General features: G+C 32.5%; 1 protein-coding gene across 3 annotated transcripts in view; it reads left to right on the top strand.

Moving 5' to 3' along the window:
- Positions 1-26,555, top strand: part of uif (sushi, von Willebrand factor type A, EGF and pentraxin domain-containing protein uif) — a 52,662-nt gene that overhangs the window by 9,462 nt on the left and 16,645 nt on the right. For all 3 annotated transcript variants that reach the window (XM_090106156.1, XM_090106155.1, XM_090106154.1), the window contains exons 2-7: positions 16,539-16,620; positions 18,745-18,769; positions 24,424-24,505; positions 24,627-24,940; positions 25,054-26,175; positions 26,321-26,500. In XM_090106156.1, the coding sequence (XP_089962282.1) occupies positions 16,546-16,620; positions 18,745-18,769; positions 24,424-24,505; positions 24,627-24,940; positions 25,054-26,175; positions 26,321-26,500 (1,798 nt within the window). In that variant the 5' untranslated portion in view covers positions 16,539-16,545. The remainder of the gene's footprint in view (positions 1-16,538; positions 16,621-18,744; positions 18,770-24,423; positions 24,506-24,626; positions 24,941-25,053; positions 26,176-26,320; positions 26,501-26,555) is intronic.

Below are 26,555 nucleotides of genomic sequence, written 5' to 3'. Positions count from 1 at the left end.
GAGGTGGCTTGCGACAAAGGCGGCTTGTGTCAAAGGCCTCGGCGATATCATTTAAGAACATAATATTATGTACTTTAGGCAAACTTGTAATAAGATCTATTTTACTTTCTTATTATTCCATTTGACAAGGATATTGGGTAAGATACCTATTGGAATAATTTTATTATTATGCATGTACTTATTAAATCCGCGAATAAAAAAAATTTTTAGTCGTGAATATAGAAATTGGGTCGCATTTTTTTAATCCGCGAATAGTGAAAACACGAATAAAGGAAGCGCGATTAAGGAACTTTTACTGTATTAGTTTCTGTGAATGTTGTGTTTATTTGTAATTGTTGTGCATAATAATTTATAAATCCTATTGGAACAACTGTTGATTAACCTTTTTTTAATAAATAAAAATAGGTAAATAAATAAATATTACTTAATTTAACCTACCGTTTTACTTTGCGTAGTCGGGTAAAAGTATAAATATTTAGGTACTACACCACGGTAATCTTTCCTAGTATATATACATAGTTAAAAAAATCCAGTTACATTTTTTAACAGACTCATCGATAGTGTCACGTCTGTGCTGTTAGTCTATGAAAAATGGCGCGAAACGCAGAACGCGTGGTGATTTTTCGCAAAATGATAACAATATTAGTAAAATGCATGACTTACTCATAATAAGGAAACTTACTGGTGAAAAGTCACTCCTCGGGCTTTGTTTGTATTATGGGAACTTGTAAAACAATATCTAAGCAAACACGAAGGCATTTTGAACAGAGCAATAACACGTGTTGACGCGGCAAGCGGGGGGCACAGTCCGACACAGACTAAAGAGACTTGTGATTCTTACCTCTAGCTCGTGTTAAAGAGAGTGTAGTAGCGATCGCCTCTCTAGTACGTAGTACATACTATCTCGATGATAAGAGAAGTTGTTTTTTCTATTATTTCTTTGTAATAAGATATTTCAACGTAGGCCGTTTGAAACTCGAGTTCTCTTTATAATACAAATACGGGAAAATCTTATTTGCAGAAAGCAAACTCATTTTACTAGGCAAAGATACGTATGGCACAATATTTATTTAAATATATTTTACATTGAAATTGTGTGTATTTTAAAAATGCAAATATACAAACCAGTTCAAACAATTACGGTAAATGTTGATGTTACATCCCATCTTTTCAATTAGCCTTTATTTACAATTTATTACTTTCTATAAAATCATGTTTCCAAAATAGGACACGTTATAAAGTGCTAAAAGCATTATTGAAAATGCAAGCTTGGGTTTATATTTATCGCGTGTGGGCCGTACTATTTGCAGCACTTCTTTCAATCCAATTTGCAGGCGAGTCGCTACTATGTGCCTGGATTGCCGAAGTTTATCAGCCACTACATACGATACATTGCCCATTCACAGTTTGTTGCCTTTTATTTTGCAAATACAAATCTGTGTTACTAGAGAACAATTGAAAGCACTGCAGCAGTAGCAGGTGAATTTACAATTGGTTAAACTTTTACGGACAGAATTGAGGGGTTGCTTTTCTTTCGACTGTGATTTTAATTTCAATAATTGCCGTTTTTATTAGAATCCGTGAAAGTTTCCGTCGTTTGAACAATTATTGCATCGCTTGTTGCGTAATGTGCATTAATAATGTATGTAGTTTCATTCGAACAAAATTACGTGCGAATGATTTGCTCAGTTCAACAACAATACTTATTGTTGACAATTTTGTCAATGCATTATAAAATCGTTATGTCAGCGGAAGAAGTTTTCAAGGTTTTAACATCAACAATTAATTATAGTACGGATATACAAACAAGCACAGTGTGAATGGTCATTTTGGTGAAATTGGTGCTTTTAATAATTTCGTATACGCTCATAAATGTTCAATTAAATTTATTATGACTGTATCTGTATACCTATAGGGTACATTTAACGTTAAATATTTTGAGATACAAAATTAAAACTAATAGAAAATATTAAATAATGATATGTATTATCATCCATACTAATATTATAAATGCGAAAGTAACTCTGTCTGTCTGTCTGTTACTCAATCACGCCTAAACTACTGAACCAATTTTCATGAAATTTGGTATGGAGATATTTTGATACCCGAGAAAGGACATAGGCTACTTTTTATCCCGGGAAAATGACGCAATCCCGGAAATCCCACGGAAACGGGAACTATGCGGGTTTTTCTTCGACTGCGCGGGCGATGCCGCGGGTGGAAAGCTAGTGTTCTTATAAATTGCATATTGAATGACTTATTCAGAATCAGTAACTAAATAAATTATATCTATAAATAATTCGGTCCACACAATTCCATCAGTACACACATGGAAAACATTAGCCTACATTACTTGTTTGTGCAGATGTTTGGAACAACTCCAGTTTTTGTAACATCATCATCATCAGCCCATATATGTTCCCACTGCTGGGACACGGGCCTCCTATGAGGGTACAGGCCATAATCCACCACGCTGGCCAAGTGCGGGTTGGCGGATGACACATATCGTCGAACTTTTGATTCTTCAACATGTCGGTTTCCTACACTATGTTTTCCTTCACCGTTCGAGCAGTGGTGATGTTGATGAAAAATCAATTTATTTCCTGCGCGCTCGCCCGGTCTCGAACCCCGGACTTATCGATTCGAAGTCCGAGGTCTCACCACTGAGCCACCACTGCTGACCTGCGTTTCGCGAATTAAGATTAAATGCCATTTTGTTACAATGGAAATAATTAACCAACCTATAATAAATATAGTAAAATAAAGTTTCAGGTAGTGAGAACATCTTGAACCTTGAACTTTTTGCCTGCGAGCCTGCACGCCTTGCCAATACCGGTTGAGTCATGTATACCTATATGACTATGTGTAATAATATTTATCTGTAGGTATTATATCCTGTTACCAAATTATTCTGAAGATTTTCAGAATCACTTGGATATTAAAATTGTAATTAATTACTATTTATTGCAAATTCCTACAGGTACCTATTGTTATTTTAAGATTGATTCTAGTACATTGTAAGTCCTATCACAGCAGATTTTAAACCAAAATAATTTGGAAAAGTTATTTTTAAGACATCAATACAAGATTATGAATAAATTTCATGGCAGAAATAGGCAGTCGCCGACATAACAACTCTGAATATTTTTTAATGAGAAATAAAATTTAAATAACGTTCAATTTTAACACCTTGAAAACTTGACGTATAAATTCTTATGACTCATCGTATTAGGTAATGCAAATAAATAATAGCGATGAGGTTACCGACATACCTTTATAAAGTGCAATTTTCTCGTAATAATAAACATTATTTATTAAAGGGAATGTAGATACGATCACGTGCATATCTCTATTCAGGAATCAGTCATATTTAAAAAGGCTTAATTAATGAATACGTCCACTGTTTTATCTAAAGTATTGTTTTCAACACTATACGGAAGGGACACACGGAAATTCAAAAGCTAGTTATAATGTCTTGTTAGTTTCATTCATGCGCTTCGCCAGACTTCACAAAACCTTTTTGTTGCTCCAATCCTCTGACTCTTTTATGTAAACCCTCGCCATCGGTTTTGCCTTTTACGATTACACCGTTTTTCTACACCTTCTAACGAACGCTGTGTTCACGTTTGTTTATTCAACCCGTAGTGGAATGATTTACGAATTTACTCCTACTATTTCTGTTGGTTTAACGTCAATACGTTCCGATGGTCGAATATCGTTGTAGGTTCGGAATAACGGAATATATAATTTATAGTAGAGCAGTAACTAGTCATTTTAAAGTATTTATAACGGGTGTATTATAGAAACCCGTATTATAATAATGTAATTCGAAGAACCTTCTATCGATCCGTTACACTTTATTAGGATGAATTAATTTAATACGTACCTACCTCCGTCTAAAAGTACCTAACTAGTTTGAAGGTAGTTGAAGGATTGGTATTATTTGTTCATACTAAATATTCCATTATAAAAAACGATTTTCAAAAATGAAGTCCGGGATAAGCTTCTAAATATTATGTTCCAAAATACAACGAGCACTTTCGCTACAGCTTAAAGGTTCACTGTACGTTAGTAGCAGTCTATAAGGACTTAACGCGTCCTTAAGCAAAGAAAACTTTAGTTCCTCTCATCATTCACTAAATGAATGTCTAAAAGCTATACAGTAAAACAAGGCATCTGCTGGATACATTCTGCGTGGCTTGTACCGGTGCTAAAACAGCGAATTTATTGAAACCGGTTGGCCTTGCGAAACAGTCACAGACATCCTCAATTTGAATTCGAAATTGTTGGGTTAGTTCCACTATTGAATTCTTTATTCTATATTTACAATATGTAGTTTCGATTTCAAATGAATAATTCTCGGAAAATTTGTTAATATCCAGTTTTACACGCTAAATTCGACGCAATAACAAAAACATTTGGTGAATCAGCGGACAGGTATTCAGGTAGATTTTTATAAGTAATGAAAAAAGGTACCCGGTGCATATAAATCACCATTAACTTTGGGGTATTCCTTTCGGCATACTTAATAATAGGATTGTAATTTACTACAATATGTTACCTTTTTAACAAAAAAGTCCTAAAAGCAAATCGGTAAAGGTATGTCAGTATCAAATACTTACCTGTCTATGATTATTAACAGAAAGCCAATGATAATTCACTATTAATTAGTAATATTATAAGTTTATTACCTATAACCTGTACCTACTGTAAGCTTAAATATAATGCTAACGTATAATAGACAAAACCTGTCTCGCAGTTATTGCGGCAAAAACCATCACTTTGCATGTTCCTGAGACCGTTAACACATAAATTACAATCGCTGCTTACACTAGAACAAGAACAGTTCAATAAATGAGGTGAGAGAAATATAAAGATTATAAGCATACCTAAACCACAGATAATATAATATTATACTAGTATCTATACTTAAAGTTAACAAACAAAAAAATGACTTCGAATTCTTATAACCTTAAATATAAACAAATAAATTAAATATTTCCAATTCATCACGCGTGCATCATGTAGGTACGTGATGAGTAGGTGTGCATTGGATTATCCTGACTTCTTATATTGATTTGGTTATCTTCCTAATTTTTAATGACAAAAAATTATATCAATTTAAAATATTCCCATTTCGCTCCAAATTATGCGGAATAAAAAGGGTTCTAAACATGAAAAACCGTTTTATTTCTACAAGATCAAATATAATGGTCATGAATATTTCATATCTAGCGTAACATTTTATTAAAGGAAACGGTCTCATTAGAGTTCCTCGCTTTATAATTTTCCTCAAATGAAAACGCATGGTAATGGGAATGAGATGCAAACTATTTATTATAAAATAAAATGTGTGTTTATAATATTCTTTATGATTGTCTTACTAAACAAGTCAATAACTGCGTTAAAAACAACCGACTTCAAACTTGCACTTGCAACATTTACAAATACAGACAAAAATGCTCATAAAATAAAAACTACTGGGCCTATCCGAATAAAATTTTTATGGGACCAATTCGACACCATCCCGCATCGAACAAAAAAAGAATCACGTAAATCGGTTCAGAAACCACGGATAAATCGGTGTACATACATAAAAAAAAAAAAAAAAAAAAACATACCGGCCGAATTGATAACCTCCTCCTTTTTTTTGAAGTCGGTTAAAAAGCAGTTATATGACTTCAACAAGTTAATCTTCTAGATTTGTTTTGGCCAAAAAAAATTACGACGTTAGTTTTTATGCGAATACAGGCTTAATATGACAATATTAGACCTGTATTAAGTCAATTTAACATTTAGAGACCTATCAGAGGCCTATGCAGTTTTTATGGGTTCAATTTTAGTTCTGTTTCTAGACTTCCTTCCAATTATAGTCGATATGTAGATTCAGATCGACCAAAATGGCTTGTGTTAAAAAGAAGATAGAAATGAAAGTTGGCTGAATGATACCTCACCTGCCACTATTCTGATTGTAGCGGACCTTTCGACCCTGACTTCGGGAATGATATTGGGATTCCACTTGTGATTGCGCGCATACTTTAGCAATTTGTACCAAATTGGACGGTCTTCCTGGAAATTCCATCAAATTATTAATGCCTTTTTGGTATCTGAAAAAATTAGGATAGGCTCGACATATTCCAACATAACGATATTCCTTTACATAATTCTAATAATTTGATAGCTTTCCTTATAGCAACCAATTTGTAATTGCCAATTACTTACCTGAATAAAATGTCCTAAAGTAGCTATTAAAATATTTTAATAGGTTTCTTAGAAATTACGTTTTTAATAACAAGCTTACATTTTGATATCGTCATTTTGTATGATGACTATTTTGTTATGATAAATATTATAATGTTCTTATTTTTAATAAATTATGATTTTGAAATGTGCATCGGTTTATTGAATACAGAAATATATTTTCTCATCTAGGTATATTGAAGATGCTACTTTCGAAGTTAGCAAAGCTTTAAATCTATAGTAGTTTTCTAGGAAAACTAAATAAATCTCTAAGATACCAGATCGTCAGCCATATTGGAAGTAAATAGCAAATTTTTTCGCCACACTGGCTTATCCAGTTCATTGACGAAACCGTCGCGAAATGCAATGCTGTTAAACTATTTTTAATTCACGCCAATTTGAAACTTAGAATGATAGGTGTAATTAACATAATCGATTGGCAATCAATCATCATACTTGTGAAATGCACAGTTTATATCATTAATTGGAACTTTCGGCTATAAATGATAGTGATAGGGGTTGACCTATCACTATCATTTGATACCTACCTACCTGACGATCTGAGGTTGATATATGAGAAAAAATAGTTCAATATCAATCGTGTATTGTAAATTGCAATAATCTTACGTTTCATTTAAAAGTAATTCAATCGTTTTCACTTTGTCATAAATGTAAAAGGTAACTACCTTTCCATAGAAATCGAAATCAGGATTAAATGCCGCAGAAAACCTCGCTAAATTACACAAGAATAATGCGGATAACATTTCATATGACTCATGGATTAAACCGGTAACATTTTTATGCTAAATAAAATGGAAACATAAATGATTTCTGCTTTGTATCTTTATACAAGTTTTAATATTCATTACAATTTGTAATCAAGGCTAAATTAACGTGCATAGAACTTTGTTTTTCATAACATATAAAAAGATATACAGCAGCAGTATTATATCCAATATCGACTACTGCATCATAAATATTAAAATTTTTTTTTTCTTTGCAGGTATGATATTCAAAGGCTTCCGTCACACATCTGTTTCCTGTAACCGTATCTGAAACTAAATGGGAGCACTAAAACTGAGCAATAAAGTTCTTGACCTCACATTTTTGTTACACGAGTAAGTATTGAGTATAATATTATGCAACGTTTAGCACTTTCAAATCGGTAAACACGAGTTAACCGGGCTTAGGCTAATATAGCTTGTGCCCCGCATAACTCGGGAACGTATTTGAAATATTTTTTAACTTACACACCTATCATAGACCTATGCAACTAATTGGATGATTATTATTTGTGTCATGTAGCAAGTCGGCGAGAGCTAAATGCGTAAACCAGCTAACGGTGTTAGTTCAACGAACGGAAAGTAGTACTTATAATATTATGCCCACTTGTCTCAAAATGTTGAAGGAAGCATTCCATATAGAGCACGGTCGCCAAATGAATCAGGAAGTCAGGATGTCGGCCATATTCAATTACTCATAATTAATTCAATGCAATTACATGTCTTACTTTGCACTCAATTGCCTTTGCAAATATCTATCAGTAATATGCTCTCTTATTTTAGATTTCAGCCCCTAAATTTGTAGTCTAACAATTGTATTTTATTTTCATTTAGTATTTGAAAGTGTAAACCAAATCCAGTTATGCATTGTCATAGCTTTACCAAAATATTGTCCGCGTTTCGGCGTATCCATTGAATTTTACGAGTTTAATCTATCCGTAAATTTGTTGCACAACAAAAATACTTGATGAAGTAAAGCTGCAAACCAGTTCACAGCGATCGACTTCCCATTTTCTAACGAGATTTTTTTGCTCTCAAGCTCACACGGCAAAATACTACACCTTCTTTCGCGGAACTTGTAATAGAGATCTCTAACAATGTTACATTTGAAGAATAAAGTCCTCATACAAAAGCACTTTTAAATCGCTATTACAATATCCATTCGCTATTACCCTTAATTATCTAACATGAATTAAGGTCTGCGCAGTATCAGTTAGGCGATTAACTATTGCACGTATTACGTCATTTACGTTTGGATAGAATTAATAAGCTTTTAGTATTAATAAGTACCTAGTAAAAAATAATATATTAAGTTTTCAAACTTTTCTTATTATTTTTTACCAGGAAGTGGTATTTCACTGTTGCTTGTTTGCATTCCTCGGTTTTCAAAATAGCTGTTTGAAACTAATTAATTAACATGTAGAAAGTAGTCTATTAAAAAATAATGATAGATGGCGTATAGTAACTTCCTTGATATAAAGAAAAAATTAACGGTGTAAAATAATTCATTTGTCACTATGTTAATTCCTAGAGACTTTCTTAAAGCCAACAAAAACGTCATATAGGAAATGTTGACGGAACAGTGATTGTATAGTCAATAACTTTCCCCACGTATGACCTGCTAATAACTGCTTGCACGTCTCTCATTCATACCGGTTGAAGAAAAAGAAAAGATAATCACTTATAAACACTCTGGAGAGTAACAAAGTGAAGTCGGCCTACTGACCAACATTGTCCTTTTAATGTAACAAAGGCAACTCTTCTATTTTCACACAATTAGTAAAACAATTATTAATTTGTGTTATCCTTTTCCTCACCTAAGTCTCTTATGCTACGTTAAAATATATCGATATTTTAATTTTCATTTTATTTTATTCCATACAAACTAATTACGGATATTCGTGTAGACATCAAAACAACGTTTATAATAGATATTACAACCGAAAAGCAAACACATTATGTTGAGCATAAACACAAATGTACACTTAAAATTCCCATACGGAAACGTTTAATTAATTTAACAATAACAGCGTGATAGTTTTCCATGAAAATTACATTTCATTCTAGCCGTGACGGTTTGGGTCTTTCACTTTGAAATGAAATATGAATATGGAGGACACGTCGGCTGCCATATACGAGGAGGAGATGGAAAAAAGCGGTAACTGTAAAACAGTGAACGGACGAGCGACACTGACAATGAGAAGGCGGAACGCTCCGTTTTAGGTAGCCGTCACGTATGCAGACCTACGTGGACGGTATGACCAGGCCGGGGCACGTACCGACTTTCCAACGCATTGTAGATAAATGATTCACGAACATCACAATGTTTACTTCTCTTTCTAAAACCACACATTTAATTACGCACGATTTTTCAACACTTCCGTATGATGTACGTACGATTTTCAGGAATATTGAGATCAAAATCTGCATAATACCACTTTCCATCACTGGTAGTTATTACACGTGTTATGTAATGATTTATTCGTAGTTAAAAGTATATTACATCCGGATATGTACATCATTATCTAAACGATTTAGGGCCGATTTTTCAATGCTTGGATAAAACTTATCCGTCCAATAAAGTATTACACGATAATATTAAAATGTCACGTAAATTGACAAATACGGGCAATTAGAATACGTTTTTAAAATGGTAGTTTTATACATTATTCTACGAATAAGTTTTATCCAGGGATTGAAGAATCAGCCCTTAGCAATATAAGCGTAACAACAATATTAGAGATTGATAATTTTGAGTTAATTAAACTAAAATTATGAAGCGCCTTTAACATGCACGTAGTAGGTAATTACACTTTGTCTTAAATATATTTCAGCTTAAATTAATCAATTAACATAAGCGAAACGTAGTTTTTAATTTAAAAAGTAAAAATATCTTCGTTGTAAGAATTAAATTGTAAATTCTCTATTTTCATAAAAATGTATCACTCATAAAGTCGTTTTATATAATTAGGGAAATTACATACACTAAAAAAATATAATTGCAGCAATTGCGTCTCTGAGCTTTATTCGAGTGGACTGTAATATTAAAATTTTAACCTGATTAGAATTTCGTTCAAAAATAGTATGCTCATTCTTGGAAGTAAAACGAGCATAGAACTGAAAGTTAACATTGCTACAATTTGCAAATATCCAATTATGTAACATAAATTTAAATAACAATTATTTTTTACGTTATCAGTTTAATAATTAAAGTAATTTTAACACAAGTTCTTATAACCATATTATGACCATAGTGACCAAATGTGAGGGACCGGACCGGACCGGAGCGTAGTGCGAGTCGTGTCGAAACATAAAATACGAAAAACGTCTTCAAATAAGAAGCTAAGTTCAATAAACTAATAACAACCAGACACTTTCATCAAACAATATTCAAATTACAAACTATACGTGAATGGAAAGTGAAATTAGCCACCATTTTTATAGAATCGGAATGACCCCTCTTTTCAAATATTGACGATCGCTTTAACGTTTATAATATTTTCTAGCTATACGTGTTCATTTATAATAATCATAACTAGAGAACAAGACATTTTAAATGTACGTAAGTGCAATTGTGTTTTCTATACACCTATAATATACGAATAACAGCAAAACGCCTATCAATGCGTTTGTACTTGACCCAATATTGTGCACGTTTCAAATTATAGCTACGTTAGCTATTCTAATATAAACACCAGATACTTCACTTTATCTACTATTCACGTTTTTAATCAAAACAAAAATAAAATACTTATTGAATTTCATTATAACAATTAGATAAATAAATTAAAATGAGGATTGATCAACCAAATAATGTAGCTGCTAAATGATTCACATATATGTAACATTTTGTAAAGCAAGTATTCATTGCTCGTAAAACGCCACATAACTGTAAAATACTTACAATACCAATATGTGAATGTGTAAACCACGATCAGCTTTATTCGGCGCACAATTTATTATTCAGGACAAATATTTCGATTCAATTTAACTGTCCTTTGACACTATAACGGGCAGTTATCGTTGCCCCTAATCACCGCAGAAGCACTTTAGACCAAATATTTGATATACAAATACATAAATAGATGTTCCTTTACGTCTTCCTCTATTAAGGTTTGCCATACCTAACTTGGGTTTGATTTAGCGGTATTTATACACCAAAACCGCTTCCCGAACATTTATCTACGATGTGTGGATTGACGCGTAGACGGCCCGCCCGGGTGTACACCTAAATCCACATCAATATGTCGACGTCTTGTATTACATACCATATTCAATTAAGTAACTTAGAACTCCTGTTAGGCATGTTAACCCCAATACGGATTGGATTAATGAAGGTCTAAATCTCAATTTAATGAATGGATATTCAATATAAACTGTTGAGGAACACATTGAAGTAAAAGTTCGAAGGATATTGGAAACTGGAAACTTTATCTCTTTGTAATTTTAGATTAATTAGGAAACAATATGGCCCATTGTTTCCTAATTCAATTATAAATATATACCATTACATTTTGCAATTGTTATACGTAAAAATATTTTACAAATATGCAAAGGTATCTAAATTAATACTTTTAAACAGTGAACATTATGAAATCAAGTAAGTACAGTTCATCAAACAATTGTGTGTAGCAACTGTTATCGCCTTTGCATAGTGCTAATTTTAAAGCGTGAGAGACATTTCAAAACATGTATTCTTTTTGGTGAGCGATATAGAATAAAGGGGTCAGCCAATTCTCCCATTGTCACAATGGTCAATTATAAGGTACGTCTTGCTTCAGGCAGACATTTTTACGGTAATTAATATGATTTAGGTTCTGTGTACATTCTATCGGAACAGTTAACTACTTCAAACAAAAGTTATGTTTAGTACTACGTTTATAGGTACTTTATTACTCCATATAAATGTGCATTATTTTTCTTATACAATTTATTTGTCATCTTCGCACTATCATACAAATGCAGCAAATATAATATTCTCTTATATACGGTTCAGGTAAAAGCTCTTTTTTAAATTCGGTTACTCTCGGTCATCTCTTTTTTAAATCTTATAGTTATAGATCTGTTGCATGTCTGTTAATAAGGTTTTCTAAGAGATATTTATATGAAGACATATTTCTTTTAAATTTAACTTTTAAACTCAAGTTAAATAGTATTACATAAGAAGCAATCAATTGTGTAAAACACAAATATAGAAAAAGTCAATGCAAATTAGGCAAAGAGAAAGGCTTTTATTTTACATACCTATCTACTTCAATTTCACTCATTATGTGGGTGTTTTAAATACACTGGATGCAAATGCGTTTTGAGTCTCATTGCAAGCAAGAGAACATAATAATTAATAATTATAACACATGTTAGGAAAATGTTGCATTTTTCTTCAAGTAATGGGGGTAAGAGGGATTAGTTCTCTCTATCATAATAAGTTAAGCGAAAAAAAAGTCTAGGGAAAAATCAGATAATGGAAAACCTTAATATTATAATATGCATCTTACTCAAAACCTTAGCTCAAAACATATATTTATTATTGATATACGTCTGTGATATACGTAATTATTTTTATTTCAAAAGGATTGCTATCAAGTGAACGACCCAAATCTCATATCCTCCGTCACGCAGTCACGTCAAACCGTAATCTTATTCAGATTCTCAATTTCTAAAGGTTATCCGCGTCTAAATATTTGCTCATATTGTTGAGAAAAAATACCTTCACTCTACTAAAAAATGTATTGCATTTAATATTTTAGTTTATACGCGTAAATATTAACGTGACATGCGAGATGCATCCGCTTTTGTAATCTGGTTTAAAAACAATGCTTGCCCGCATCGGGCCAGTTATCTGCGCAAATTATCGCATTGTAGCTATAACATTTCTGGAAACAAAAGAGATGTCAAGCCGATATCTGCGAGCCATCTGCAAATTGATCAAAACCTCTGAGAAGTGGATTAATTGTAACCTCTATTGTATTTTAACCTATGCTGCAATCTACGTAAAATTCGGTTTGGTGTTTTTAAATTTTGTTGTTTCTATTTGTTTTTCTTATTTTACATAGCTACTTTCGTTTTATGACTTTGACCTTGCTTGAAATCATGTATGTCTTACCGTTAAATTAATTAAATGTATAACGAACCTAGTTTTTAAAATTTAAATGTATCCAAATAAGAGTGTATTATGGTGAAGCACAGTGCTATCACACAATAGAATAATTTCTCAAGCAGCATGAGAACACAGTACACCAATGGGGTCACGCAAAGACGTAACAAATAATAAGCCACTTCCGACGATATATTTAATAACGAATAATCAAAGAGAAGTAAAAATTCTCAAATAGATGGCTAAGAAGTACCATTCAATTTAATACCAAAATTCATTTGGTTGCTGGAACAGGAATGCTCTTATTGTTAAATATTGGATTTTTCGCCACCCCCTAATGACGTCATCATTTCTATAATATAGCTGTCTTGACGCTTTCTAATTTGTAGAATTTATATGAACAAGGACTTTTCTTTTACACGGAAAATATACATGTTATATTTTTTCTACTTGATAAGAATTACCTATTTCATTATTTATTAAGCTATTACATAGCTTCTATCGCGGGCCTTGAGCGCGGGGACCGAATCGAGAAATTCCGTAACGAAAAAACCTCACGCTCCCCACTCCGACGGGCACGGAGGTGTGGCTTGAAGGCATAGCATGCAATAGCTTTACCTCGGCATTCCCCGAGTACCACACGTCTTTTTTTAAATAATTAATATCTATTTTCACTAATTAGGTACCTAGTAAGGTACCCACTTATTAATTTTTAAGCTACAGCTCAACACTGCCTTCGAAATTTAATATAGTTAAAAAAAGTAATTCACGTATCTAAAAAGAAACGCGCGTACCTATTTACTAGGTTAATTTTTCAAAATTTATACAATTATGTTAAATGTGATTTATCCATACAAGTGTGTGGATGTGAAAGATATAACTGTGTTAGTACTTTTTTAACATTAAACAAAAATTAACTTCCTATAGAAACTAGTACAGCGTATGTTGAATGGCGCTCTATGCGTCTGCTTTTGCTTTATCGTGGGATCTGACACTTCTCTTCTTCAAAAGAAATGATGTTAAAAGCCTTTTGTCTTCAATTTATCATTCACCAATAAAATAAATTAACAAAACTAGTTTAAATCATGAAGTAGGGAAAGAACTAGGAAACTCTATCAAGGGCTTTTCAAATAACATCCGGGAGAATGTGAAGTATAGAAAGTGTAATATTATTCGTAAAGTAGATCTATAATACAAACTTGGAATTTAGTAAACTAGTTTTGCTTGTAGAAGTAATTTATAAAAATCACACATAGTTGTGTAATAATGTCAGAAACTAATGTTGTAACGTCCTGATACAAAACTCGACGCATTAACAATTTCCTCCTTTAAAACGTTTTAAATTACATACCTACTTAAAAATTAATATAATTATAGCAAATCTATATCCATATAAAACACCCTTTATGGAGAAGGTATTTAAGATCATGTCAAACTAAACTGCAGAATTAACAAAAAATCTGAATGAATGAATAATGAAATAACTCATTAGGTACCAAATCAAGATATTAACTACTCTTAACCTCATAACGTAATATGAAAAGTAAAAAGACAAACAATATATTAATACAATATAACATGCTGCTTAAAATCGAAGCCTCCAGTCGGTTAAATAGAATCATATATTATTCTGCCAGATTGACTTGCACAATCCAAAACCGGTTAACCTCTCTACGTGATATCATCAAACGATATGTTAACCGAGTCTCACATTATATATAATACAAAATTGTTCTCGCAAACATTATGATATTTATTATTTATTTTATCCCAGCTTCTCTGATACTTGCGTTTGACCTTTATTTAACATCGCTGCACGTTAACCTCTGAAAATCGCTGTAAAAAAGTCAAATATAAATCTAAATTTAAAAGCTCATATGTAATATTTCTATCGATAAGCAATAATTTTTAAATAACAAAGAGATACGTTATTTATCTAAAGTGCTTTTGTAGAGCGCGGAGTACGCACTTTCTCATCGCTAATCTTATTTTAAGGAATAACTCCGCTTGTATGAAATATAATGTACCTACTACTACTACTAGATAATAACGCAAATTCAAACAAAAAAAAATACACGTACAGATGACAACAAACTAGGATAAATAAGAAATAAAGTGGGATAAGAGATCTTGTATATTTTACTTAAAGAAAGACACTTCTGTTCACGAATCCTCAGTCTTATAGCAAATGTTGTACAAAAAGGAAAGTTCTCTCGACGACGGTTGCGTAACTTATTCAATATCAGAATATTTTGTATCAATGAACTTTACAGCGTTTTGTCACGATAGAGCTAGCGCAATATTTCATTTGCCTACCGCCCTCGTCCCCATTGTAGCAACCCACTAAATGAATTCACCGTCTCTAAACGTCTATTACGACCGTACGTGACCACGAAACAAAATTATTCCCTACCAAAACGAAAACACTCCAAAATTAACGTAGCAGGGAACCGATTAATCGTCTGTTACATAGATTAAATGGATTCATTCCACTTATTACCTTATCCTTAATAAATTTCGACGAGCTCTTGAAGGCTCTTACTTACATTATTGCGTGTATCAAGACACAATACAAGGAATTATTAATTTGGACACGCTTGTTCGGATACCGTTATCATTTTGAAGCTTTGAGATCAACGTTATTGTTTTATTATTGTGATGGATTACTTTTAATCAGTTTAAAAGATATTTCCATGAAAATCGATAAATATCTCCAAAATCCAATACATGAAAGACGTATCAATTAATAAAATTTATTAACGTCAATTTAAGTACAGAATACACAGCAGAGCATTAAATTTTATTAATAATTACCAATCGTCAATCACAAGTGGAATACAAACTGTGTACACTAGGTCTGATCATAAACAATCAGCTCGAAATGAAAACGAATTAACCGCATTAATTACGACGTTCAAAATACATGAGCATTCGATATTTGTACGTAGTTTTTGCAGGTGTATATTTTGTTGAATTAAATACATTATCAACCACAATTCAAATAATATATTATGTATATAAAATAACTATAGATTTGTACTGATAGGTAAATACAACGAATCTTATTTACGCATATCATGGGAAGTTATAAGAAATTGAATATTTTAATGAGCCTAAATATATAATTGGTCTATAAACTTACTCATACCTGTTTATTCATACACATTAATATACATCGTAACAATTTTAAAGCTGTCAATTATGATAATTTATTATATTATCTATGTATATGTAATTTATGCTCTTTGAAGTACGTTAAAATTACAGTAGGTGGAAGTAGTTCCACATAAATAATACTTTCTCTGACCATAATTTCTCGTAATGCAGTACAGTACAAAGTCTTAATGACTATTTCTTTACCTTTAAGTAGAGCAGTATGAGGTTTTCTCTTAGAACTAACTCAAGGTGTGTTTACCTTTCAGATTTACGATGTTGATAAGGTGTCGGACGGCACTGTGTGTCGTCGCGCTCCTGACACTCTACGCGACACAAGCAAACTCAGAGGTAAGCTTTAGTCTTAAGTTCAAGATAAGGCTATCGAATCTTACTTTTTATATGAGATTAACGGCCACGCTAGACAAGGCTTGGCTATTTTAGGAGAATCTTATTATCCGTTAACTTCTTAAAAGACTGCTGAGAAAACTTAATCTAGAAAAGTTAATTCTCTTAGCAACATCTTATGTGTATTTTCAAGTATTGTAGTAAGTAAGTATTGTAGTAGTATTGTAGCATATAAGTATTGTATAAATTGTTTTTCACTATGTACGTGTGAGGCTATGTGTCATTGAATAAACGTTTTTTTTCTTTTCTTTCTTTCTTTCTTTCTTTCTTTCAACAAAGCTTTGTAATACAATTTAATTGCGGCCATATTATGTAGGTGTATAGTTGAACATTTAATCGAAAATAAGCTAATTTTACACATCCCGAGCTTAATCCTTGAAATTGGAAACAATTATAATAATCATTGTTGTTAAGTGATTAGTTAGTTGATTACGGTAATTAAATATAAAATATTAATATTTCATTCGCATGAATTTAATAATTAATTTTCTATTTGTATAGGTAACATCGATAAGGTACAAGTTTATTAACTATGACATAGATTTACGCAATTAAAATTTGTTTTCCATTCGCAATAGGTGTAGGTAGGCACATTGTATTTAACCAATGTAATCAAAAGACGATCATGAATGAAGAATATATTATTAAAGCTTCACGTCACGCTTCTCCTCTTCTTTGTTCAATACAATTCGATCAAAATAACTTCTTTTGTTAACAAACAATGTTATCAGTGATGTTATTTACAAGTACACCTTCAAAACAATGTAGGCTTAAATTTTGCAATTACAAACATGAAATGTGTTCGGGAAAAAATCCTCTACAGGAAATTCTGTGTAGTAAGATTAATTAATGAATATACCAATAACTTTGTTAACGCATTTCACGAGTTAAAATACGTGAATGCTGCTTTTACACGGATTTCATGAAAAGTACAACGTAAAAGACCAGAGTCGGTAATGAACCGTCAGTCTCACGTTTTCCCAAAAATATGTGGAATTAATAACTTACAGCATGTTACATTTGATAAAATTGAACATTTTTCATATGCAAAGCTTTTGAGATTGAAAATTTTCATAAGCTTGTCCATTTTTTTGCGTGTAGCTATAAACTCATCGTCAATAAAGTACATAAAATCGTGAATCAATTGACATTAAACATATTTTTAAATTTATCACTAGATAAAATTTATAGAAGTGCACTAGAAAAGAAACGCATATTACCAAAAACACATACAAGAATATAGATTATTATTAAACTTGTTTGCCTTTTTGCATTAGTGAAAGCAATAACATACATCAATATTTACAATCGCAAAACATTTCAAACTATTTACTCAATCGAGTTTTACCTATCTACCAAAAACAATAAATAAACAATATTCTAATTCTACATTGCGATTAGCTTATACATATTTCGCTCAACTACTCTGATGAATGATGAAATGAAAAGTAATTAAAACGATTCCATAAAACCTAATTGTAAAATATATTTATGATAAACATACATTAAAAAAGCATAATTTTGTATTACATTTTCATTGTAATCGATCGAAGTACTAATATCACGATATGTTTACAAATTGTCTCTTATCTCAAGCCCAACAGTAATTTATGTTATATCATAAAGTCCGATTTGAATGTGTCCAAGTCCAACAGTCACGGACGCCGATTGTCCTCGATCTCACTTTCGCTTATTTAGCAAACCGTTACATTCCATCTTACTTCACCCACCAATTGTCGAATGGAAAACTGTAAAAGGGACTTCTGGGCAGATTTATTGCTTTGTTACGGATCGAAACGACCCACAACGATCGTATCATCAACGTATTTATCATTGTAAATGTGTCAACGTTACCCCGTTTCGCAGATATCTACCCCCGAAACTGAAGTATATATTTTCGATAGAGCATAATATACCCACTTTAGTATTATTTACGAGTTTCACGTGCGCTATCTGTTGTAAAAGTTAGAATTATTAATATTTTCTTCGTTTAAACATGATTCTCAGGTCAAACAGTAGCTTTATGTATTAACAATTCTAATTATTGTGTTATTTTTGTTTTTACAGGGAAACCTCTTCACGTGTCCAAATGGTAAGTTGCATTTTATATACATATCTACTATTAGATATTTACCAACACAACTTTAGTAGGTAGATAGTTTCTACACACATTTTATCCAGCTACAATATCACTTTTGAAATCAGAGTTCCATAAATTGTGCCCAAATTAACTACTATATAAATGTGGATAAAGAGCAATTAAATTAATTACAAAGCGTGCAACCTGAAACTTTTAAATTACACAAACATGTACATATTCGCACCTAACACAAACATTATAGCAAAATGCATTAGCAGAAACGAGTTTTTACTCACGAAAGATATAAACAAGCATTTGTTCTTCTAGTTGACAATATAGTGAGATACGACTAGCTCATTCACAGCTTAACACAGCTTACGAGCTAATGTGCTTAATAAATTAATTAGAGTTACACAAGTTCCAACACACTAAAAGCTCTCTTAAACAAAGGTACCTGTATTCATATGATGTGATAACACAGTGTCCTCTAATCTACTTTTATAAATTACACAACATAAAACATAATTATATCGTTCGTAATTAAAATTAAATTGAAATAATTTTACAAATGCAATAAGCTTATAATATTATCGCAATGGTTAAACTTGTTCTAAATTGCGTGTTAATATTTAATATAATAGATAATTGTGTTGTCATGTGTTATTCAATACATAAATGTATATCATAATAATATGTCGTACGTTGTGTTCTCATATGACCGTTGTGACAGCCAATGAGTAAGCAAATTAAATGGTTCACCGGTCTTCGTAATCTTCATTAACCACATAATTAATCTACGGAGATTGCCTCTCAGCACACGCTACAGTGCTTTCCTAGCCACCTAGATAGATTGGCGTACGCTTCAGGTGTCCTCATACTCCTGAGATGAATAGACAGGTAATGGGTTACCTGCCTACGTTTACGGTGCGCGTTGGGTGCAGTGCACACATACCTATTATATACAGATCTAAGATCAAAGCCCAAATAACAAGGCACTGGATTTCAACTATTATCGAAATTGCTTCTTGTTTGAGTTTAAGTTAATCCTGAACGTAAATTAGTAAGGTATACTGAAAAGCAGTTTTTATTATTTAAAACAAAAAAGTCACCGTACAAAAGTAATTAATACACATCGTCACCATCAAAATGTCACCTATATGCTACCCACAAAAGTGCTTTTGATAATATCAATGTGTAGCCTGCAGAATCGGGTATAATATTAACCTAGGGATGATTAGTTCATCGATCTAGAAGTGGTAATGTTCTATTAATATGCTGTAACTGAAACAACGACCCTCCGTATGAATGTACTGCCAAAATATGATCTCCTGTATTTTTAGGTAAAGTTTATATAAACTGAGGACAAATTACGCCTCGTCGTCGATTAACACAGGGGGTTGCTATACCTCCCTAATAACGAGCAGCTTAATCTATACCAATGTTCTCGCATGCAATTAATTCACATATGATGCAATGTGGGTAAATTACTTCCAATTAGAATAGGATGGACTAATTCAATCATTCATATATATACCAGACAATAACCCTAGAATTGCATACTGTATGCATTAATAGAGGAAGTGCGTATCAGTGCATTATTAACTGAGATACAGCAGTAAGGATCTTATAAGAGGCTCAGATTTCAATTAGTTAATCAAATACATTATATATATTCGTCATTGTGGGGAAGTAAATATTCTATATGATCTCAATATTCTCAATAGGTCATTTTTGTATTGCTGTATACGAAGAATCATAAATGACTAAATCCAAAAAAAGGCAATTTATTAGAAAAGTGCATAATCAAGCTATTTAAATAAATGTTGAGTTTAATATTAACTTATAAATTTGTTTATCTATAATTTTGTTTGAGTATTATTGAGACGAATTTATTTCTCCTTTCCCTAGTAACATTGGATTCCTTGATATTTAAGCATCCCCAAGGAAAGGTTCAACGGGTCTGTATATATTTTTGCGGGCAGAAAGGCTTGTTACAACATAATAACGCAATTAAAATCCCTTATCACGAATCCGCTGCGCCCAACTGTCGGTTTACGTGAAAATATTAGCAATGATTCTGTATTTTTATTAGTATTCTCCTCAGCAATTATTAACGTTTGAATTATAAAAAATTAATTGACTTCTAAAGGAAATGCTTGTCTTCGTTTCCAGATATAATAATTAAGATATTAGTATCCAATTATGTTGCCAATATTGACTTTCATATTCCAATATCGATTTGTGTATTATTTATGTTTTCTACTTTACAATGAAAAACATGTTGTTTAACACGTGGATTATTCTTATCCTGATAAGGGTGGGTATCAGTAACAATTAACATTGAAATAAATCAGTTGCTAACGTCCTTTATTAAAAGCAATACCACGGTCCTGACCACCAACGTTTTTCTACAATGTTCGTTTCGTATAAGATCATCTTACATTCTAGATTATTGTACTAAGATAAATATTAATAAAACGGATAAATAGCGCTAACATAACCGCTATTGTTGGTCAAGAGGCTAGGAATTCTAACGCTTTCACCGAAGAAGTTATGAGGGCATACTGCCACAGAGAACAGCAATATACCCTCAATAACGCTTATAAACATTTTATATATGGCTGCAAATACCTGATAGCTAAATACGCAAGCGCTTTTTATTAAAAGACTGTAGTAAATGCACTCAATTAAGTGAGAATTGTATACTACTCGTTTAGAGTATAATAGCTAAATTGAGAACTCGTTTTAAAAGGTTATATTAATAACCTTCTTAAATTGGTGCTCAATTCATCTCTTAACTAAGAACTACCGGCTCTTTTACCAAAAGAATAGACAGGAGCTAACTATAAAAGAAACCCAAATACTTACTCAGCCATTATAAAGAAAGATCAAACAGAAAAATAGCTCTGCTCTATGTCCAATTAGGGAACTTTATCCTTACTGCAATTGTAGAGAAATTGCTGGCAAAAAATTTAATAACTTTTATGGACTAATGTTAGCTATTAAAACTTTGTTAATCATAAAGTCTGCGCTTATAGGGATTAACTTATTAAGTAGGTTCACTTATAACTTAGCACGAGTGTAATATTCGGAGCATCACGATCTGGGTCAGTAGCTTTGTAAAACATCGTCACAAGGTTACAATGGCAGTATAAATTCAACCATTTCATTTATTTACTGTGACAAGATATAAACTACCGTAACAACTTACTGCGACTGTATTAAGTTCTTTGTTTGATAATAGCGATTTAGTTAGATAATTGCGTATTATTCGATTACCTTTGTATATTGTTATTTATTTTGCAATTTCTTGTTTACAATATTTATAAGCATAACTAATTAAACGAGGGAAGTTTCACGTGTTTCATCAAAAAAATTCACATCGGATTTTAACAATGTTTTATGATAATAAAAACGATAAATAATAAATTCAGCAAGTAATTAAAATGCTTGTTATACATTCGTGTGAACTAAAAGTTTATCGTTGAAAATGCCAATGATTTATGAGCTTTGCAAAGTTACGAAATACTTATATTAATCAAAGTACAGTTCTTATATCATAGTTCAAAATAATTTGAACTTTTTATACCCAACGCATTGCATTAGCCTATTATGTTCGATAGACTGACATCGAGAACTAGCCTTGAAGTTTATTCACATAGAGTGAAAGGCTAACGTATCATAGGCTGAGGCTAATATCATAAGAACTTATTAACATATTTATGACTCATTTTAACAATCGGGCCTGTTAATCAAATTATTAAACACCTTCGATATTTATTCACTCATTGTTTTAAATTGTTATTTAATTATAGTTCTAGGGGTTTTTTCAGTTAGTAACATTTTACTTAGTTAAAAAAATCACAAATTAAATGCGAAATACTTCCATGTTCCATACCTACAAAAACTGTTCTTGCACTTAAACAACGTGATTTTACACAAATGCAATGCGCTCGGCTATGTAGAGCATTTTGCTAATTTGATCTTGGCGCTCTTTGTGGCAACTAGGCCTCAAAGAGACTGTTATAGGACATTTCCCTTGCTATAGCGTATCGATGATACTTGAAACCCAATCGTGCATATGCAATATTTATGTCACCCATGACCAACATGGGAACGGAATGTATGAATGCAACTCATCGCATAATATAAGTTACCAGTTACCACTAACCTTATTTAGGGAATTATTAACATGATTTTATTTAGAGCGAAGAAATGTATCTCATACCTGAACAGTACTTATACAGTTATAGGTTCCAAATATGAAATACCCAAGTTTTTTTTTTATAAGATTTTACTTTTGCACGCCTCATAAGCGAAGCGTTGAGGTGGGTACTACTGTCACTTCGCGCAAAACATCTGATTTTTCAAACTTGAAATGTCTTTATGTATCATACATTGCACTTGTAAGATAATACATACACACACATATTAAGAAAAAACACTATTTTTAACGTTCATGATATTTTTGATGTCATTTTTGTTATTTAAACTAGTTAAAAAACAGTTTAAAAAAGTTCTGTCTTGGACGTCCGTGTGTCTGTATGTGCGGATCCTTTTTCTTGTTAACACGATAGCGACCGAAATACTTTACTAATCGAGTCTTTTTTTTTCTCTTACGCTTGAGTATGCTCAGGAATAGAACCCTTTCATTTTTCAGGGTCTGATTCGATGTGGTTTAATTGTTATTAAATAAACAAAAATAATAATTAATAAATATTTATTAAAAAAAAAATTATGAGGCGTGCACTTTTGGATTTTCCAAATTATTTACGTATTAAACTAATACTAGGTACTTAGGTAGTAAAGAGATGAGTCTCTAGAGATAGGTTACATGGTTAACATGATATTGACTGAGCGGTTATTTGTGGATTTGTACAGATAATAAAAGTATTTAGCCGCATTCGTAGGTACTTTTATTTCGTGCTAACATAACAGAAGTGGGTCAAACATTGCATCGTGTTGCGCGTTGCAGTGAAGCGTGAATCCATCGCAGTCTTCACATTCATCGGCCAGCTCACACGCTCTATTTGTCATTATTTGTTTTTTATCGTCAGCACGGAAGTACTTTGTAAGTTCGTAACGTACTCAAACATCTCCTAGTCTACCATAATCTGGTATTCTCTACTGCAGTATGAACTAGTTGCTACGAATCAACGTGTGTTGACCAGATAGTATATCTTAGTATCGATTGAAAAATTGCAATACCAATTCAAAAAGGCGGACTATAAAGTAGGAAAGTGTAGGTACACTATGATGAAGGGTTTATTTTATTGAGATAAAAGAACACAAACAAACAAATTATTTTTAATAAACTTTGAACAATATATTCGTAATGTGGATGCGTTTACACGACACTCAAACTCCTTACGTAAATAAACCAGATGGTATTATTATTCAAGGCTCTAATTGTTGTAAATTTCACAATAAGAGAGTTTCGAGCCCTTAGAGAAAGTCTTCTGAAGTAGGTATATACACAATTTACTCAGCAAACATGTAAAATACATAACACGTACATTTCCTTTCACCTAATAGTCATCGCACGTTTAACTTTTCCGACGACTGTTCTAATGTTTTATGCAAATATTTTCGTGATAGAAAATTTTAAATTACACATCAGTTAAGTCAGAAACATTAATAATATTAAATCTTTTCTATCTTTTCAGGCTGGGACTTAAAAGGTCTACACTGTTACAAATTCTTCAACATAAGGCATTCCTGGGAAAAAGCAGCTGAATTATGTCGAAGGTAAATTGAATTTTATGAATGCTTTTAAAATAGTTATCAACATTTTAAACCATTTTTATAAGAATCTCTATAAAATATTAAACTGTATTAAAAAGTAATCGTTGATGATTTGTCCTTCCAGATATGGCAGTGAACTAATGGTCATTGACACTTACAACGAAAATAACATGACCGCCAGTTTGGTCCCATCTAGTCCAAGTAATAACCATTACTGGCTCGGTCTAGCTACCGTCGATGACCTTAGGACAAACACGCTCGAATCGGCAGCTGGTGGTTTAGTGTCACAGTACGCTGGGTTCTGGGATTTGAGGCAACCTAATCCTAAAGACGGAGAATGCGTGGACGTTCATGTTACTTCCGAAAGACAATCATGGGAGCTGACGACTTGCGAAACACTTCTGCCTTTTATGTGTAGGGCAAACGCTTGTCCTGAAGGTAACTATAATTATAATATTATCATAGTTGTTAAATCGTTGTTAATCCATTTCATTATACTTTCAGGCTATACATAACATTACTATTCTCTCAATATTTTCATAAATTTTCAGGAACGTTCCACTGTTCAAATGGAAAGTGCATTAACGCTGCCTTCAAATGTGATAAGCAAGATGATTGTGGAGATGCTTCTGATGAAATGGATTGTGCCTCGGAATGTCACTTCTATATGGCAAGCAGTGGAGACGTTGTCGAAAGTCCTAACTACCCTCACAAATATCCGCCTTTTAGTGAATGCAAATGGACACTCGAGGGACCTCAAGGACAAAACATCGTTTTACAGTTCCAAGATTTTGAAACTGAAAAGTCTTTCGATACTGTTCAAATCTTAGTAGGTGGCCGCACCGAAGACAAATCTGTTAACCTAGCGACTCTTTCAGGAAAACAAGATTTATCGACTAAAATTTACGTGTCAGCTTCGAACTTCATGATAATTAAATTTAGTTCTGATGGTTCAGTGGAAAGAAAAGGTTTTAGAGCTTCATGGAAAACTGAATCATCAAATTGCGGTGGAATTTTGAGAGCAACACCTCAAGGTCAAGTTTTAACTTCACCTGGATATCCAAATAATTACCCCGGGGGATTAGAGTGCATGTACATAATTGAAGCCCAACCCGGACGGATTGTTTCTTTAGAAATTGAAGATTTAGACTTAGAAATGAATAGAGACTACATCGTTATTAAAGACGGCAATTTACCGTCCAGCCCTGTACTTGCACGGTTAACTGGTCCGGGTGAAGATAACCAAAAGGTTGTCATATCAACAACAAACCATCTATACATGTATTTCCGCACAAGCCTTGGAGACTCCAAGAAAGGATTTAATATGAGATATTCACAAGGTTGTAGGGCTACCATAATTGCCGCAAATGGTACATTTACTTCGCCCGCCTTTGGTCTGAGCAATTACCCCAATAATCAAGAATGTTTATACAGGGTCAAAAATCCGAATGGCGGCCCTCTTTCATTAAAGTTTAATGATTTTAACATCCATCCATCTGATGTTGTTCAAGTATTTGACGGTTCAAGTACAAACGGCCTTAGGTTGCATTCTGACAACGGATTTACGGTCAAACCACGGATAACTTTAACTGCCTCAAGTGGAGAAATGTTAATACGTTTTATGTCTGACGCCTTACACAATAGCATTGGATGGAAAGCAACATTTTCAGCAGGTAAATATATAGTTCTATTTTGAAACATTTACGTATTGATTAAAATACTTCAATCTTTTAATTTAATTGTTCTTAAAAAATATGCTTAGTATTTATTTTGGACCTCCGATGATGATTCTGATAATGCAACAAATATTTTTTCCAGATTGTCCACCACTTAAATCTGGTATCGGAGCTCTTGCATCCAACAGAGACACAGCTTTTGGAACTACAATAACCTTCTCATGCCCAATTGGACAGGAATTCGCTACGGGAAAATCACGAATTACCACTAAATGTTTAGATGGAGGAAATTGGTCTGTCACATACATACCTAGCTGTCAAGGTAAAGTCATCTAAACAAATCTTAAAAAAAAACTAATAAATTATAGAAATATTTT

The sequence above is a fragment of the Colias eurytheme genome, chromosome 10, assembly GCF_061535395.1.
Source record: "Colias eurytheme isolate Ceu_HAF_F1 chromosome 10, ilColEury1 Martin Lab GWU primary, whole genome shotgun sequence".
In the NCBI taxonomy this organism is placed as follows: domain Eukaryota; kingdom Metazoa; phylum Arthropoda; class Insecta; order Lepidoptera; family Pieridae; genus Colias; species Colias eurytheme.
This window is presented reverse-complemented; position numbering and strand designations above follow the sequence as displayed.